The 16,566-nt window shown below is 38.1% G+C and overlaps 1 protein-coding gene and 1 pseudogene across 2 annotated transcripts; both read left to right on the top strand.

Moving 5' to 3' along the window:
• The first annotated feature begins 1,887 nt into the window (after positions 1 to 1,887).
• On the top strand, positions 1,888 to 6,277 carry LOC116315016 (sarcoplasmic reticulum histidine-rich calcium-binding protein-like). Of its 2 annotated transcripts, XM_031733171.2 has the most exons (6): positions 1,888 to 2,820; positions 5,018 to 5,136; positions 5,319 to 5,390; positions 5,499 to 5,553; positions 5,646 to 5,682; positions 5,778 to 6,277. In XM_031733171.2, the coding sequence occupies exons 1-6, from the start codon at positions 2,070 to 2,072 to the stop codon at positions 5,797 to 5,799; spliced, it is 1,056 nt and encodes a 351-aa protein (XP_031589031.1). In that variant the 5' UTR covers positions 1,888 to 2,069; the 3' UTR covers positions 5,800 to 6,277. The 2 variants fall into 2 exon arrangements, with proteins under 2 accessions (XP_031589031.1, XP_039472545.1); XM_039616611.1 differs by lacking the exon at positions 5,778 to 6,277 and having other exon boundaries at positions 5,646 to 5,686.
• Positions 6,278 to 12,806: 6,529 nt separating this feature from the next.
• Positions 12,807 to 15,164, top strand: LOC116315013 (annotated as a pseudogene).
• Positions 15,165 to 16,566: the final 1,402 nt, after the last annotated feature.

The raw sequence follows: 16,566 nt of genomic DNA, 5'->3' as shown, positions 1-16,566 counted from the left end.
CTCAGCGAGCATGTTAAATGTCAAAATTCATGACAGAACAATTAGAAAAACACTGAAGAAGTATGACTTGTTTGGAAGTGTTACCAGACAGCAAAAAACTCTTCTCTCTATAAGGAGCATTGCAGCATTGTTTAAGTGCATCTGAACAAGACTTCAGCAGATGAGACCAAAGCGTAGATATCTGAATTGTTCAAATAATTTCAGAGATTTTTAAAGATTACATCATTTTATATTATGTCCTGATGCATAACTGTTAGAACTGAAAGAAGTGCCTTTTTTCACGTGACTGCAGTATAAAAAAAATTTCCTTCTCTTATCTGATTCTTGGCACAAAATCAAAATGCTGAGTGAGTGAACAAATTCCACTGTGTCAGGCCTGGTAACTTAGCCCTACAAAGAAAAGAACCCAAGTGAAAAATGTAGGTTTCTTTTCAGCTCGATTTTTCTGCAGGCGATACAATTATCTATTGTTCAGCTCCTTCATTAGTAAAAATACTTGAAATTCTTCAGTCTGTCTTAGATGTTTTTCAGTCCCACCAAACTCAACTTCAGTTTGTGCCAAACGCAGGCAAATCCAAGTCCAAATTATTTTCAAATGGTAAAGAGTTATATCTCAGCTGAGACTTTCTCTCTCCAAGTGACGACAGATTCTGTAATAGTTTTTTCCCCCCCTTTATTGGATTACTGTGGTCTGTTTTTTATGAATATCCCAGGCCAGTACCTAAAGACTCTGTCCGTCATTGTACTTTATGTTTAATTACTGGCTGTGAAACTTATGTGCATGACTGTTCTCTGTATGCTGCTACATATATGTCTATATAGTTATCAGTTGTATTTGTTGAAAGTTCTGCTGCCCTCTTGCCCTCTTGTTTCTCTTGAAAATGAGATTTTAGTCTCAATGAGACTTTTACTTGATTAAATAAAGGATAATATTAAAAAAAAATGTTTTTGAATGTTATTATTTAAGTGAACCTGATGAAAGAGACTTTCCCATTTGCCGTCAATAAATACATTTTAATTGTGTACACAACGTGGGAGTGTGATAGTTGGACAGAACTATCATGCTGGTGCTGAGTTTCAGTCCTCCATGGCTCCATTGAAGGTCACATAGTAGAACAAGCTATTGAAGCAGCCTTCACTGTAAATAGTTAGCCACGCCACCTGTCAGTTGCTTTCAGCCTGGCTGCTCTTTGCTGTATGGTAGCTGACTGTGGCACTGTGAGTGTAGACTTCTATAATGCTCCTAAATGTGAGTGTTCTCTTCCTGCTGGATCCAAAGTAAAAAAATATGAGTACAAACATTCTGTTGTTCAAATGGCTATTTTGCAAAGCACCACATGTTCACAGTGCCATGCTTTCCATTTTCTTGTATTTACACAAACGCCATACATCATATTGACATGTTCTCACTTGCTTCAGGACTGGCAAGAAGAAATAAATTTTGCTGTGTAAAGTGTGTTGGAAAGGTTATTGTTTACACTAAATTAAATAGCAGATACTGAGAAGAGTTCTCCAAAAATTTACGAACCATTAATCGAATGAAACACACACACAGTATATCTATAAAGTTCTGCTACTTTCCGCAATAGGTTGGGAGCTATGACAACAAAAGCTGTGTATAGAACCAAAACTTCATCTTCAAATTATTTAATTTTTTGCAATTAAGCTTTCCATTTTTTTAAGTGACTTATTTTTCCCCACCCTCTTGCAGTTCAGTAGCCCCCTCCCCCACCCACCAAAGGCATACACCCACCTCTCTAATGCTCTGTGTTAAGGGCATCAGGAGCCTTCTTCCTCAACATGTGCCTCTGTCACTCACGTACAACTACAACACACACACACTCGGGTTTTCACTGTGTCCTCTGTGTTCTCAGGACAAGGCTGGCACACTGCTCTCTGTGAGCACATTTCTTTTCACCCCGTCTCTCGGGAGTCTGAGAAAAAGACCTGAAGACGCTGCTTAAATCAGTTGAGGCTTTAGCAGCCATCGACTGTTTTGGTTTTTGGTGGAAGAATAGAGTGAAAAGAGTAAGACAGTCCTCAAGTTCCAAAGCTGCATTTCTTCCGAGATGGAACCTGTAAAATTTTGGGTGGTAAAGCTCCTGCTTGTGCTGCTGTGCTCAACCCAGGTTCCGTTCTCTGCTGTAGTAAGTGCCCAAGACTTGAATGAATTGGAGGAAAGCCTCCACGTTAGAAATGCTGAGGAGGTTCTGGCTGAAGAAGCTGAAACAGCCGAGGGTGGTGATGGCACTGAGGAAGATGATGAACATTTAGAAGAGGAAAAAGATGATGAAGACTCAGATAATGATGAGATAGAGACTGATGAACAGGTGGAAGAAGAAAAAGATGAAAAAGAACAGGAGGATGAGGAGGAGACAGCAGAAGAGGAGGCTGAGGAGGAAGATGACAAGACTGATAAGGAAGAGGAAGATGATTCTGAGGAGAAGGGGGATGTTGAGGAAGAGGAAGAAGAAGGTGAGGCTTCTGATGAGGAAGATGAGGATGATGCAGAAGAGGAAGAATCAGAAGAAGAATATGCAGCAGAGGAGGATGAAGAGGAGGAGGTGGATGAAGATACAGATGAGAATGGCGAGGAGGAGGTGGATGAAGATGCAGATGAGAATGGCGAGGAGGAGGTGGATGAAGATGCAGATGGCGAGGAGGAGGAGGTTCACGAGGAAGTCCCAGCTGGTAATGAGGAAGATGACGAGAAGGAAGCAAGAGAAGAGGATGACGATAAAGCAACTCAAGGAGATGAGGAAGAGGAGGCTGACAGTGCTGAAGAGGATACACATGAGGATGACTCTGAAGATGAAGATGGTGAAAACACTTTTTTTTAAACCCACACATATTTTTAAACATATCAATAGTTTAGCAAGATACTGAATGATTCAGTATTTAAATATTAGTTACAAGAAATAATGAGTTTTCTTGGATGAGTGAATCTGTACTCTACAGTAGCTCTCTGACATTGTTCAGCTTACTGGGGTTACTTTAGGAACACTGTCATACATATCAGTCCTAAAATAGACTGGATTATCTGTGTGGTAGGAACCCAACAGTATCTAAACCATCTATTCCATTTGTTGTGCCAATGTAGCTTTTGAGACTTCAAACAAGCACCAAGCACTAAATACTTGGAGAGTTATCTAAAAGAGGGTGCTATACAATTTAGGGGATGTTTTAAAAACACAGTCATTGCTTCATGCTAGAAAAAGAATGACAACAAATGATATTATGGAAAAATGGGACCTGTAGGAATTTTAGCTTTGTTTACACTAAAGCTACTTAGACTATTTTGTAAAAACAAACATGTCACATGACATTATGACAAAAGTATAATACAAAAAAGAGACTGTCTGTGTCATACATAAAAAAATATTGCCCCAAATTACACAGTTAGACATGTAACTTCTAAATAAATGTCAGTAATCAGACCTTGCTAGAAAAGCATTTCTTGGATTGCTTGTTAGTACAGAGACTGAGTGACTAACACATAACCTGGGCTGTCAGTGAACAGATTTGTCACAGGGGGGTTGATGTTAGTAGAGAGTCAGTAGTTAAAAAAGAAAAAGATATGGTCTAAAGTTGCTTGTAGTGTCAGCGGTTAACTACAAAAATGGCAAAAAAGCGACTAAAGTAGCTTGTAGATGTGAGTGTTGTTGAATGACATTGTAAATTACTGCAAGATGTTTTGAAATCAGTTCAATTAAATAAGGTTTACTCCAGCACCAGCACAGCAATTAGGAAACCCATGTGAATACTGAGGTTTTGATACAGTGCGCCCGGAAAGTATTCACAGCATTTCACTTGTTCCACATATTGTCATGTTACAGACTTATTCCAAAACGGATTATATTCATTCACAGTCTTTGACATGACACTGAAAATTGAGCTCTTTCAAGGAAGTGACCAAGAACCTAATAGTAACTCTGACAGAGCTCCACCAATCAGGTGGCTTGATAGAAGCCACTCCTCAGTAAAAGCCCGACCTTGCTCATCAGCTGGCCAATACCATCCCCCACAGTGAAGCATGATGGTGGCGGCATCATGTTGTAGGAATGTTTTTCGGCAGCAGGAACTAGTAGATGTAATTGCTGCCAATGGTGCTGCAAAAAAATATTGACCAAAGGCTGTATTTTATTTTGAATAAATTTGCAAGAATTTCATGCAAAATGCTTTCACTTTTTCATTATGGGTTATTGTGTGTAGAATTTTTAAGGTGAAAAATGAATTCAATCCATTTTCGAATAAGGCTGTAACATGAAAAAACGTGTAAGAAATGAAGCACTGTGAATACTTTCTGGGTTTTGATCCTTGTATTAAAGAGCAATTGAACAGGTGTAACTAATGAAATGGACAGATACATGGCATTACTTGCTTTTGTAATTGTGCTGGGGCGTGGTCTGCCATGCAGGGGAGATGGATGCACCTACACTGCATCTGCAATCACCCCTCGTTGGCATAAGAAGCTGTGATGCCTGTCTGTGGTGGTTGTTGTTGTTGGTGGTGGTGATGTGTGCGGCTGGCAGCTGTAGAGCTGCAGCCATTCGTGTGTTTGCAACAGCAACCATAATAAAGAAAGCGATGCTAAAAAGCATTGAACTGTCATCTGGTCTGCCGTGGATCATTTACAATAATAAATACTTACCTATGCATTTTCTACCCCCCATTTATGTCTCAATGCTGTATAGTAACAGAGCAGTTTGGCAGAAGATAAATTCTGATACATTTTTAAGCTGCATTTTACTACATTTGTACCAACCAATCATGGCAGTTTGCTGAATGAGCCTAGTTTATCCTTCTTCCTGTTAAAAGGGAGTTTTTCCTTTCCACTGTCACCAAAGCACTTGCTTATAGGGGGTCATTTGATTATTGGGGTTTTCCCTGGTCTTCAGCTTACAATATAAAGCGTCTTGGGGAAACTGTTGTTGTGATTTGACGATATATAAATAAAACTGAATTGAAATGAATATAATACAGTTCCGATAAAGATGATTTCCTGAACCATTTACAGATGAGGCTGAAGGTAAAGACACAAAGGACAACCAAGGTGACTCAGATGAAGAGGAGGGAGCTGCTGACACTCCACAGTTCCACTCTGGCTCTTTGTGTAGTGTTTGCTCCATTTGTGAGGTAAAAAAACATATCATGGAAATAACAAACGTTATTTGCACATCTGCCCAATAATCACACATTAGAGTTGTGTTTCACATAATTTCAGTAACCATGATTATAAGTCCTGTGTTGATTTGTCCTGACTATATACCATATGCATGACTAATCACTCTAAGTTGTGGTTCGTTCCCATCTTGTAGCGTTGCTCTAATGACTGTGCCAAGTGCCCGTGTGAGGAAGGAGATGAGTCTGATCACTGCGAGCACTGCCAAGTAAGCTTCTTGACTTAAAAAGGATTATAACTGCTATAACAATACACAGCACTTCATTTTGCCCAGTTCCTCTTTGCGTTAATCCTTTTTGTTTGTTTTGTTTTCCAGGGTTGTTCAACCTGCTACATTTGTCCCATTCTTTGTGACACAGTTTGCACACCTGGTAAGTGCTAGTTGTGTTTCTGTGGGGGTACTGATGTGTGTTCACAGATTTAATTAACTTTGGTTTGACATAATTTTTGTATTTCTCTTCAGGTGGTCTTTTTGATGAGCTAACTGGATCCCTCTTTCAGTAAGACTATTCACATTTAAAAACACAAAGATATTTTTAGATGCATTATTGTTGTACTGTTGCCTTTACACATACTTTTGCTTTTGTTTTTGCAGGACTGTTGCCTCTCTGCTCTGAGCTCCCTGGGAATTATGTCTATTTGCTTATGTGGGAAACTGCTCCCCTGACTTCCCCACATCAAACATGACCTTGTCATGAATCGAGCAAACAAAAGCTAAGATATATTTATGTTTTAAATCATACTTAAAGCTCTCTTGTAAGAAGAAAAGAAAAAAAATCAGTGTGCACAGGTTTTGCACATATGGTTTCTTCTTTCTTCTTTTTCTCTTCTTTTGTCTTTTTATTGTTATAAAAAATATATAAAGCTTGACAAACTTGACATGGCATCAATCATGCAGACAAGAAAATATGTATGAAATATATATAAATGGCAAAAGCAGAAGTGTTTATAGGAATATGTATGACTGCAGCAGAGGCCAAAAGGAACATGAACATTATGAAAATTTGCAATTTCTCAGGTTGTGTCCTTTTTGACTTCTTGTGTCTTGCATCCAGTAAATATTGTTGTTCTTTTGATAAAAATGTGTTCAGCGTAGCTGATTTGTGTATCATGAGCATCCTTTCGCTTCTGTGATTTAATTGCTAGACTCTCTGAATGGTTCACAATAAAGAATTGGGTTCAGAAAGGGAAGTTATGGGTTAAAGATTTGGTAAACAATAAGAACCGAAAGCCAGTAAGGCAGGTGTGCAAATGTCAAATGTCATGACTTATATTCCTCAAGGGGTAATTCAGGCACTTAGTCTTGCATAACACACAGAAACCTGTAAAAAAAAAACAGATTACCAAAAAGGGAAAAATGGTCCAAATCAAAGCTGAAACTTGATGCCAACATTTTAAAAATCTTTTCTAACAAGTAAACATGAAAACCTGTCAATCAAACAGGGACCCTGTGATGCATGTCTTTTTTGTTAGCAGTTTGTTGTCTTTTAGCTCAAACCAAAACAACTGTGCTTATTTTGTCGACAGACTGCCACAGACCAAGAGGTAAGTCATGGCTGCTTTAAAGCAGTACTCAATGTGACAAATGAACCAAAGTAAATAGTAAAAATTAATCCAGTGTACTCAGAAGTAAACATCAGAAGATTACATGCGTTAATGTTTCTTAAATAAAACAATACATTTTTATCTAAATTGGTAAAACCGAGTATGATCTTTTTGAGATTCCCCGCTAGTTAAAAAAAAATGTGTTCATTTGTCAGAGACTTGGCAAATAAAACAAAAAACAAACAAACAAACAGCAACAAATTGTCAAAGTCACAAATGTTGTTAAGTCAAGATCAAGTCTCTCACTGATCCACACAGTCAGTATTTGTCATAATAAACAATCATTTTCATTTGCAGTTCAGTCTGTAACACGCCATCGTGTCTAATGTTTTGGAAAAAGGTGTTGTGTGTTTGCTGGATTTCTGTTCCGCATAAACACAAAGAGAACTGGGCCTAATGAAGCATAGTGATGAATATGTGAGGACATGAAGGGCAGAAAACCTGTTGTGTAGGTTCACTTACCAAAGTGATGCGTGTATAAACACAAGACTGGGTGACATTAAACATTACCAGGTAACAGACATGCCGCCCGTGTGATAACAAACTGCAAATCTCTGTACCTCTACCTATCAATATTTTGTAATAAGTTGACATATGAATGATGGACATTGATTATTGGATTTTAATAAATTTGTCTCCACTGTTGACTGACTAGTGTAATTCTAATTATGTAATCATAATTAACTGTGATTTGTGAATGTTTTGTGTATAATAGTTTTATTTTATTTGATAATAGTTGTGGATGGTCACATGATCACTGTAGTATTGACTGCAAATAGGCACTTGTCTGTAGGTATGAGTGTCATTATTTTTGAGGGATGTGTCACATGAATAGAAAGGTTCGTTCTCACTGTCAGTGACTTTAATTTGTTCCTGAGGGCCCTACAACTATACAATGCACTGATTTAAATAAATAGTGTCACATGAAATGCAGGAGAGTGGGTGATATTTCAAAAATGTAATCTGAATAAGAACTCATACCATCAGCTTTGTTTGACCCAAACACTGAATATGGGGGCTGGGTTGTCCAACTCTGTTCAGTAATTAAAAAAAATGCACAGGATTGCATACATGAGAATACAAATGATTAACTCTAAACAAAAAATAGAGTTTAAATAAGTTGTGGCAGTGAGGGGTCTGAACTGCACCAACACAGGGTTTTGCATAAGACCCTGCTTATATATTCACTTTTATTTTGTCTAGATTATTCAGAGGAGTAATAAATACCAAGGCTGATTTTTCTGGACTATAAAAAATAAAAATATGTGAAGCTCAACAGAAAGGTCTTCTATTTTCTGTGAAACATTTCTGTGTCTGATGATTTTGCTTATTATAAAGCAATTTTTGGACACCATTTCTTCAGTTCTTCCAACTTCTGGGAGCAAATATATGATTTCATATTGTTTTCTTGCTTCTGTTTTATTTGAGTAGTTTCAGTTGTAATTTGAAGTAAATAGGTTTGAAGTTGCAGCTGGCACACTGGACTTCTCAGAGAAATCAGAAATGAATCAAACGTCACATTCAGCCACTAAAACTGATTTTTCGCTTCGGGAGTGAAAGTAAATAACTTTTGTCATATTTAACAAAAATAATAATTATGTCCTTTACTTTTTTCTGCATTCTTTTGTAAAACAGTATATTTAAAAATTCATAATCATATTTTATCATTAAAAATGTCACTTTGATTCAAACGTTTGTGGATACTGGTAGATTAACCATTACAGAAACATTAAAGATTCTCTTTATAATTACCAGTATTGTTAATTTAAGGCAGCTGTGCCATAAACCGTGGATGGTGGTCTAATTAATCTATTAAGCACTGTAAGTGTTAAGGTTAAATCAGGCTCAATTATTTCACCTTTGCATTGAGCCTGTGCTCTATAGGTGCCTGAGTGATGTATCAATGAGTAGAAGTAATTTAGTTAGACATACTGACTTAACCAGATAACTGGTGTGCTCCTATTGATGCCTCTATTTTGAATACCATGTTCTGAAAAAAGGTCCAGCAACCATGTTGTGTGTCTCCCCTGTACATGTTCATTGTTTATACACAGTGGACCTCCTCCCATTGATTACCATAGTACATATATAAATTTTGAAGCGTACTGCAGCAGTTTGTTACCCTTTTCTCACTGATGGACTTATTGGACATGGACAAAAGTTTTTAATGTGACACCTGAAACCAACACATCACTTTTCAAGCCTTGAAGACCTGAGACTGGGAGAGTAAAGGTAGCACGATTTGTCAAGATTTTAACAATGAGTACAGTAAATTTTAACAACGTAATCAACACGTCTAATCTTGACAGCTTCTTAATGGAGTTTTGTAAGAAATGAGGATCACAAATCTCATCCAAGTGATCATTTGAGATCTTTGTGATGCACATTCTTCAGTTTATTCTGTCTTAAGGCACTTAATTGGGTTTCAGTTCAGAGATGGACTGTTATGTACTCAAATACTGGATGACTCACAGTCCACACTTGAAGCAGCTGAGAAAAAAAACAGAATTTTCACCGGCCTTATACAAAGCAGCAAACTAGCATTAACAGAAGGGCTTCATTATTAAGTATTAACTAGCTATCAATGAGAGCATAACAGAGCTGCTTTGTCTTTCTCAAAGTATCAAATCTAGAGCAAATGGATTTCTTTTTTTCTTTTTAATTGATGATTGATTTTCTTTTCACCCTGAAGATGGATTATCCCACTCTCGTCTGTACCTGGGTTTCTGGCTTTTGGCAGCATGTGGTGAGTAAAATGTGTTAGTTTTACTTTTATAATGATTAGCACCATCCTTTTACACTCGTGTTATCCAGGATATGAATGAGCATTACTCAAAGTTAATTTTTGCTGTATTTCCGTTTCAGCCACCACAAGTGATTGGTGTTATCAAGGCTGTAGTAAGTATCTGATAAACATCTGAATGAATGATTTTGATCATATTTGGTTGACTTGTGATATTAAGTCTGCATCTCAATTTCACAGCTCACACTCCGAGTGAGTGGAAAAACCTCCCGAACAGTTTTTGTGCAGGATCAAAGCAGTCACCTGTTGATATCGTGACCAAAAATGTAACGACTGACCCTAACCTGGGAAACTTCAACCTCACCGGTTTCAACTCTCAGGATGTCTTCACGTCCATTATGAACAATGGACATACAGGTACACAAAATCAAGTATTTTACTTCATTTAATTTTTGAGATACTTCACTGCTAATACTGAAAGTTGAAATGCAGTGTAATAGCAAATATCCTGTTTGTAGTATGTTGTAGAAGTCAAGAAAGACTTCAAAGCCATCCCTGTCCTAATTAAATATGCTTATCAAAGTTTTTCATGTTGCACCATTTGTAGTGGAGTGCATGTTAAAAGGAAATGAAGCTAAAGTGAGTGGAGGTGGACTCAGTGGAACATACACCACACATCAGTTTCACTTTCACTGGGGTGATTTAAATCATCCAGGTTCAGAGCACACAGTCGATGAGCACAGATATCCAATGGAGGTACAATGTTTCTTCATCACTTGACATCTAAGCATCTTTTCCTTATTTTGCTTTGCCTTATAAATGGTTGGAATCTCTTCCAGATGCACATAGTCACTCAGAAGGATCATCTCACTGCCCCTCCAGAGCATCCAGATGGATATGCTGTACTTGGGTTTTTCATGAATGTCCCAGACTTCACACTGCTATTTTTAAATAGGCCACAGTTACTAAACTGGTTTCCATTGAAGACTTTTAAATATTAGCATAAATAAACACTCATACATAGTTTGTTATGTCTAACTTATCAAAATAATATTTCAGGAGAATTTTTTTGTTTTCCATAAAGGCAACAGATGCTGCACATATGTCAGAACCATGGGTGAACTTCACATCATACCTGTCAAACCTCACAGACAAGGGTTGGTCTTTTTTTAATAAATAATGCAAACACAGTAGTTTACAATAATCAACCTACTTTTATTTGGACTGCCATTGTTGTTGTAGTTAAAATTAAAGGTAAAGAAAGATTAGAGCAAATCACTTTATTATCATATTCATTTATCCTTTTAAATTCATATGATTTCCATTTGCTTAAAGTGTCTTTCATTTTAATCTTTTCACAGGGAGTGAGGTTCACTATAGCATCTCTATTGATGACTTAATTGGAAATGTAAATTTGACAAAGTTCTACCGATACATGGGTTCCCTGCCAATGCCTACTTGCAATGAAGCAGTCGTGTGGACAATCTTTCATGAGCCAATCCACGTCAACAGCGAACTGGTGAGTTCTCTTTAGCATAAGAGGGGCAAAGGTTGTGTTTAGTGAATGTAAGGAGATCTGCAAATATGAATGTTCTCTCCACCTTTTAACACAAACACAACTAACTAAACGGTCCAAGCTGTATGAGAAAATGCTGAAGAGAAAGCTTCTTGTATTAATTAACGTGCATTAGAAATCAGTTAATTTATTTCCTAATCCTACTGAATAGCTCGACCAGTAAATGACTCATGGCAAATAGAAACCTTCTGTCTGTGTTGGAATCACAAACAGTAACAGTACAGCAAACGCTGAAATGTGCAGACAAGCATCCCCAGACTTACTGGTGAGATACCATCAGAACATACTGGTACATGTTGGTGTCTGCTTTGATTATTGTGTTTGATAATCATGCCTTTTATTTATGTTTTTTCTGTTGACTGTATCACCAAGTGAAAATGTTGGGCAAATGGCATGTGACTGTGTGGGATAAACACATAATTCTGAGTCATGCAAATGTAACAGAATGACACGTGAAGTCTTTCTTTTCACCTTATCTACCTGATGGCAATCAGCTGTCTGCAGTTAACGAGGCGTAGGCCCTATACTTGTCTGGTGGCTCGGCAGGTGCATGACTCTTTGAATTTAACTTAAAGCATCAACCAGCATATAAATGTCTTAAAACACTCAGAGGACCTGTTTGCATAGTCTGTAAGATTATGAAGCACCTTGTGAGCCTGGATTTGACAGGCATAATAGATGGATGAGATCTAAGAGTTTATTTTTGTGGCGATAGTAGATATCTACTACAATTATTATAGTTTTGTATTTACTATTTATTTTTTTCCCCTATTTTGTTTTTGTTTTTGATTTGCTTTATTTCAGTAAAAGTTCAGAACAGATTTGCTAATCATAATATGGAGGATAATTGTCAGGGGCAAGATTTAAGATGCCCAGAACCTGTATTACATTATTGGCTAGTTTACAGTCTCAGTAAATAGATGCACCAAAGCCTCATTAGGCAGGGCATTTCCTAAACTTTCAATTTTCATGCTTTTATTTTTGTGTTTGTACGTGAGAGAATCTACCATAGCTGATCTTGTCTGGCAGGACAGCCTGATGAACAGTCAAATGACATAACAGCCACAGGCCCTGTAGTAAAATGGGCTCCACTAGAGATATTCAAGGACACAACCAAATTTACAGTTTTTTAATTTGATGGCAACAGCATCAGTCAATCAAATTGGGATGAGGGCAATAAAAGGCAAAAAGTGTAACCCAGTAGAGAAAACCACTTTTGTTGTTATTCTTTCTTGTTTTCGCTTTATTTGTATAAATGTATTTTCATTCTTTTATTTTGAAAAGAAACGTTTATTTTGAAAAAAGAAAGTGTGATCCTCCAGCAAACTTTATTTTTCTGTTGCCAGATCACAAGGGGTAAATGCCTTTTTCATTGGTTGAAAGTGGTTTTAGCCCTGTCTTCCAGTTGAGCCCATGTGAACAATGGAAACAAAGCTGGATAATATCTACCGACCTACACAACCTCTTCGCGAACGTCATGTGTATGCCTCCCCTGGAACTCCTCTGCCTCCCTGTAAGTTAGAAAATGCATAAATGATTGATACATTTTTATGACTCTGATTTGGCACATTACATATATGATTTTTTTTCCATTCTTCAGATGAATGGTGTTATGATCCACATCACTGTGGTATGTATCAGCACATTTATCAGGAGAGTTTTATACTGATTATACTCTGAGATCAGGATTTTGACTGAAAATGTTTCTGCAAATAGCTGTCACTCCACCTTCTTGGCACCTTCTGCCCGGCTCCCTCTGTGGGGGTACACATCAGTCACCCATCAACATTGACACAAACAATGTTGTGCCGGACAGCCATCTTGATGCCTTTTGTATTTAAAAATTTTGATGACAAGCATGCTATCAAGTACATCACCAACACAGGCCATTCAGGTTTGAAGATTTTTTTTATCATTTGTAATGGTTGATGTAAAGGTTCTTATTTACGTAATTACAGCATCCTACACTATTATGCCAATCTTTTTCATAGAAATTAAAAGAGTATGTGTGTAATATTCTTTTCTTGTGTTCTTAAACAACTTTCAGTGAAGTGTGTACTGGTGGAAAATTTGGTGAAGGTTTCAGTTTCACTTCCACTGGGGTGACACATCAGATATGTCTGAAGGCTCAGAGCATACTGTGGACTCAATAAGATACCCGATGGAGGTAGTGACAAAGATTAAGCATCTGAAGCATTTTTCCCAAACACCTAGCCTGTTTATATTTCATGCCATTAATTTGGTCTTTTGTCCAGATGCACATTGTAAGCAAGAGAAAGGATTTAACCCTGGATGAGGCACTACAGGCACCTGATGGCTTGGCAGTGTTGGGATTCTTTATTGAGGTGAAACCTAGACAAGTTAAGTTGTTAAGAGCATCTATGTGCTATATTTGTTGTCAAACACTTTTGATGGCTTGTGATACACATTCCAAACATGTCAAAGAAAGCTAAATCTATGCTACACTCAAATTTCTGAAGGGATCTGCTAAGTGAGACGGGCAGAAAAAAATAAGTAAGACAAAATAGTTTCAATCTCTACCTATCCAACGCACAAAGTTATGTGATCGCTGTCTCAGCCACTCAGTGTCATCATCTTAGAGCTGTCTGATTAACAGTGCAGTTCATGCTGGTGGCAGGTGACAGTTTTAATATCAGACATGGGAATCCATTCCTGATAGTTAAAGTAGAAAAATATATTTTGCACTCTATATTTGAATTTAAAGATCATTAGAATTCAACACAGATCTGAGAAAAGTAAATAAACATCTCTCAAATACAAAAAATATACAAATCTCTGGCATTAGCAACATTAATATAAAGCTCACTCTCAAGTCATATTTTTGCAGAAATAAAGACTTCAACTGAAAATAAAGATGATTAATCGTTTTCCTAAATACTTTGCATTATCAATGTCAGACTAAAACTCTGGTCATAATTATGCAATCATGTGAGATGCTTTAAGTTACAGAAGTGATGAGCATCTTTGTGGTTTTAAAAAGTCACGTAAAAAAGAATATATTTCTTTATGTTATGTTCTTTTTTAAAAAATCAATCATTTGATTAATTTTAAAAGTCAATCAAGGCTTTCAAAAACCTTGAAGCAATTGTTAGTTCTATAAAGAAAGCTTGCTGTTATTTCCAATATCATTTTTTTTAAAAACTGAGTTGTGGGTAAACAGTTTCTCCTAATGTCGATTTTCCAGTCTACCCCTACTACCAAGAGCACCTCTCACGGGAGCACTTCGAGCAGCTCTCATGGGAGCACTGGATCAGGATCAGTAAGTTTCTGGTTTTTTGTTTGTTTTTATTTTAGCTTTGTTAAACTACAACCCATGTATTTGAGTTTCTCTCTAATTATCCGATATAACTGTCTTGATAGACACATCCTACATCAGCACCAACATCTAACACAGACGCCTGGAAAAACCTGACCAGCTATCTCTCAAAGATACACAAAATTGGTGAGCACACATGTACTTTGTTGAATACGAAAGCAAAATTCTGAAGCAGATCACTGCATCTTGAGCATTTTTTTGTTTGTTTGTTTCATTGTAGGTACAACAGTGATGGTCACAGATGAGAACTCCATTGATGACTTGCTTGGCAATGTGAACCTGCATGCATACTATCGCTACAGTGGGTCCCTAACCACACCTTTATGCAGTGAAGCAGTTGTCTGGACAATCTTTAAAGAGCCAGTCAATGTGGACTTAAACCTGGTAAGTTTTACCCATCATCCTTAATGGCAGATATTTTAAAAATATAATTTGCTAGCCTTGAGGCCTTTGCATAGTATGCCATACAGATGAAGAAAAATGGGAATGATAATATATATGGCTGACATTCCTGGTTAAAATTACTGTATTCCCTTTGTATTGAGATGTGTACACAATGAGAACATTGAGTGTTAACAAGAGGAACCTACATTGGAAAACAAATGCTTATTTGTGGTGGCTGTAACTAAAGAGCTAGAGCTGGTCATCATGGTTAGATCCCTATGAAATCCCTATGATCCCGTTGTGAAAATTTTTCCAGTCTGCATGCCAAATATCCTTTGGCACAATACTAACCCCAAGTTACTCTCAGACGCATCCATCAGAGTTTAAATATGAGTGAACGATAGAAAGCACTTAAATAGACAAAACATAGAAAAAAGTGCTTCTATAACTGGGTGTGAATGAGGCAAGTTGTATAAAGTATTTTGAGTATGAAAATTGCTTTAGAAGAACTGTTACGGCTGTGGCCATAAGAACACTGTGTGGGCTGTTTTGTTCTGTCTCTTTACTGTGCTTAAGACTCTTTGCAGGTCCCTCCCCTAATGAAGAGTAGTGAGCAGCTGATTGGACCGTGGAACACGTGACCGCATTCAAAAAGCCGCTCTGACAGCCCCCGCCAGAGAGAGAGAGAGAGAGAGAGAAGCGAGCGAGCGAGCGAGCAGTTTGACAGCCGATGCGGTCCTGGCCCTGGTTTCCAGCCTATACTTTTGCTGTGTGTTTGTGTGAGCGTGTTCTGTGAGAGCCGCTCCTTGTGTATTAACTTAGTGCTTAGGCACCCATAGACTGAAGCGGAAGGGGTGAGCCGCCTTTTTCTTTGGACCAGTTTTCTCCTGTTTTCCGGGTTAGGGAGCGAGGGTTAGTATTGTCATTTGTTTGTTCTGTTTCTTTCTTAGGGTTTAGTTAGTTTTCTCTGGTGGGACTTAATTGGTTTTGTTTATTATTTTGGCCTGGGTTCACCCTGGAGCTATGCTTCATTACCTTCAATAAAATCACCTTTTTTTACTCACAACTGGTTTTGGATGTTTGGCTTGGGAATCAGGGCGGGTACGTGTCTCTCTCTCCTCCAACCTTATGTGCGTCTCTACACGCCTAGACTAGGGGCGTAACATAAATGGGGGCTCGTCCCTTTTTGTTCGTGTGATTGGTTCGCTTCCTTTTCGCTTTTGCGGTGGGGGGAAGCGTCATTGAGGGTGTGTGGGTAGACGGAGAGTTTCATTCGTCTATGCGTTAGGCGCGTGTTTTGCGGCCCTTTAGTGAGCGGATGCGGTTAGTTGTCTGCAGAGTTGTTTTTCTTTTTTGCTTTGCTCGTGATGTCGTTTGACATGGATGATTTTGTGCAACAGCCCTCCATTGAAAAGTTGGAGCGGTGCACAAAAGCGGATTTGCTATTAGTGGCTAACTTATTCAATGTGGATGTTCCGTTGAATTCTAAGAAGGCGGAAATTAAACAGTGTTTGGTGGACAAACTGGTGGACAGGGGAGTGTTTGGGAGGATGAAAACTTCGCCGGGTGGGTCTGGGAGTTTGGAGACGGCGGTGGGGGGGGAAGCTGCTGGGGCCGTCCCGAAACCTTCCAAGGGACGAATGATGTCGGGGGCGGAAGCTCCTGTCGCCGTTCAATCTCCTAAATTTGACCCGACTGGCCAGGCTGCGGCGGGTTTGATGACGGAAGATCTTAGGCTT

This window comes from Oreochromis aureus, linkage group 8 (assembly GCF_013358895.1).
Source record: "Oreochromis aureus strain Israel breed Guangdong linkage group 8, ZZ_aureus, whole genome shotgun sequence".
Taxonomy (NCBI): Eukaryota; Metazoa; Chordata; class Actinopteri; order Cichliformes; family Cichlidae; genus Oreochromis; species Oreochromis aureus.
This window is presented reverse-complemented; position numbering and strand designations above follow the sequence as displayed.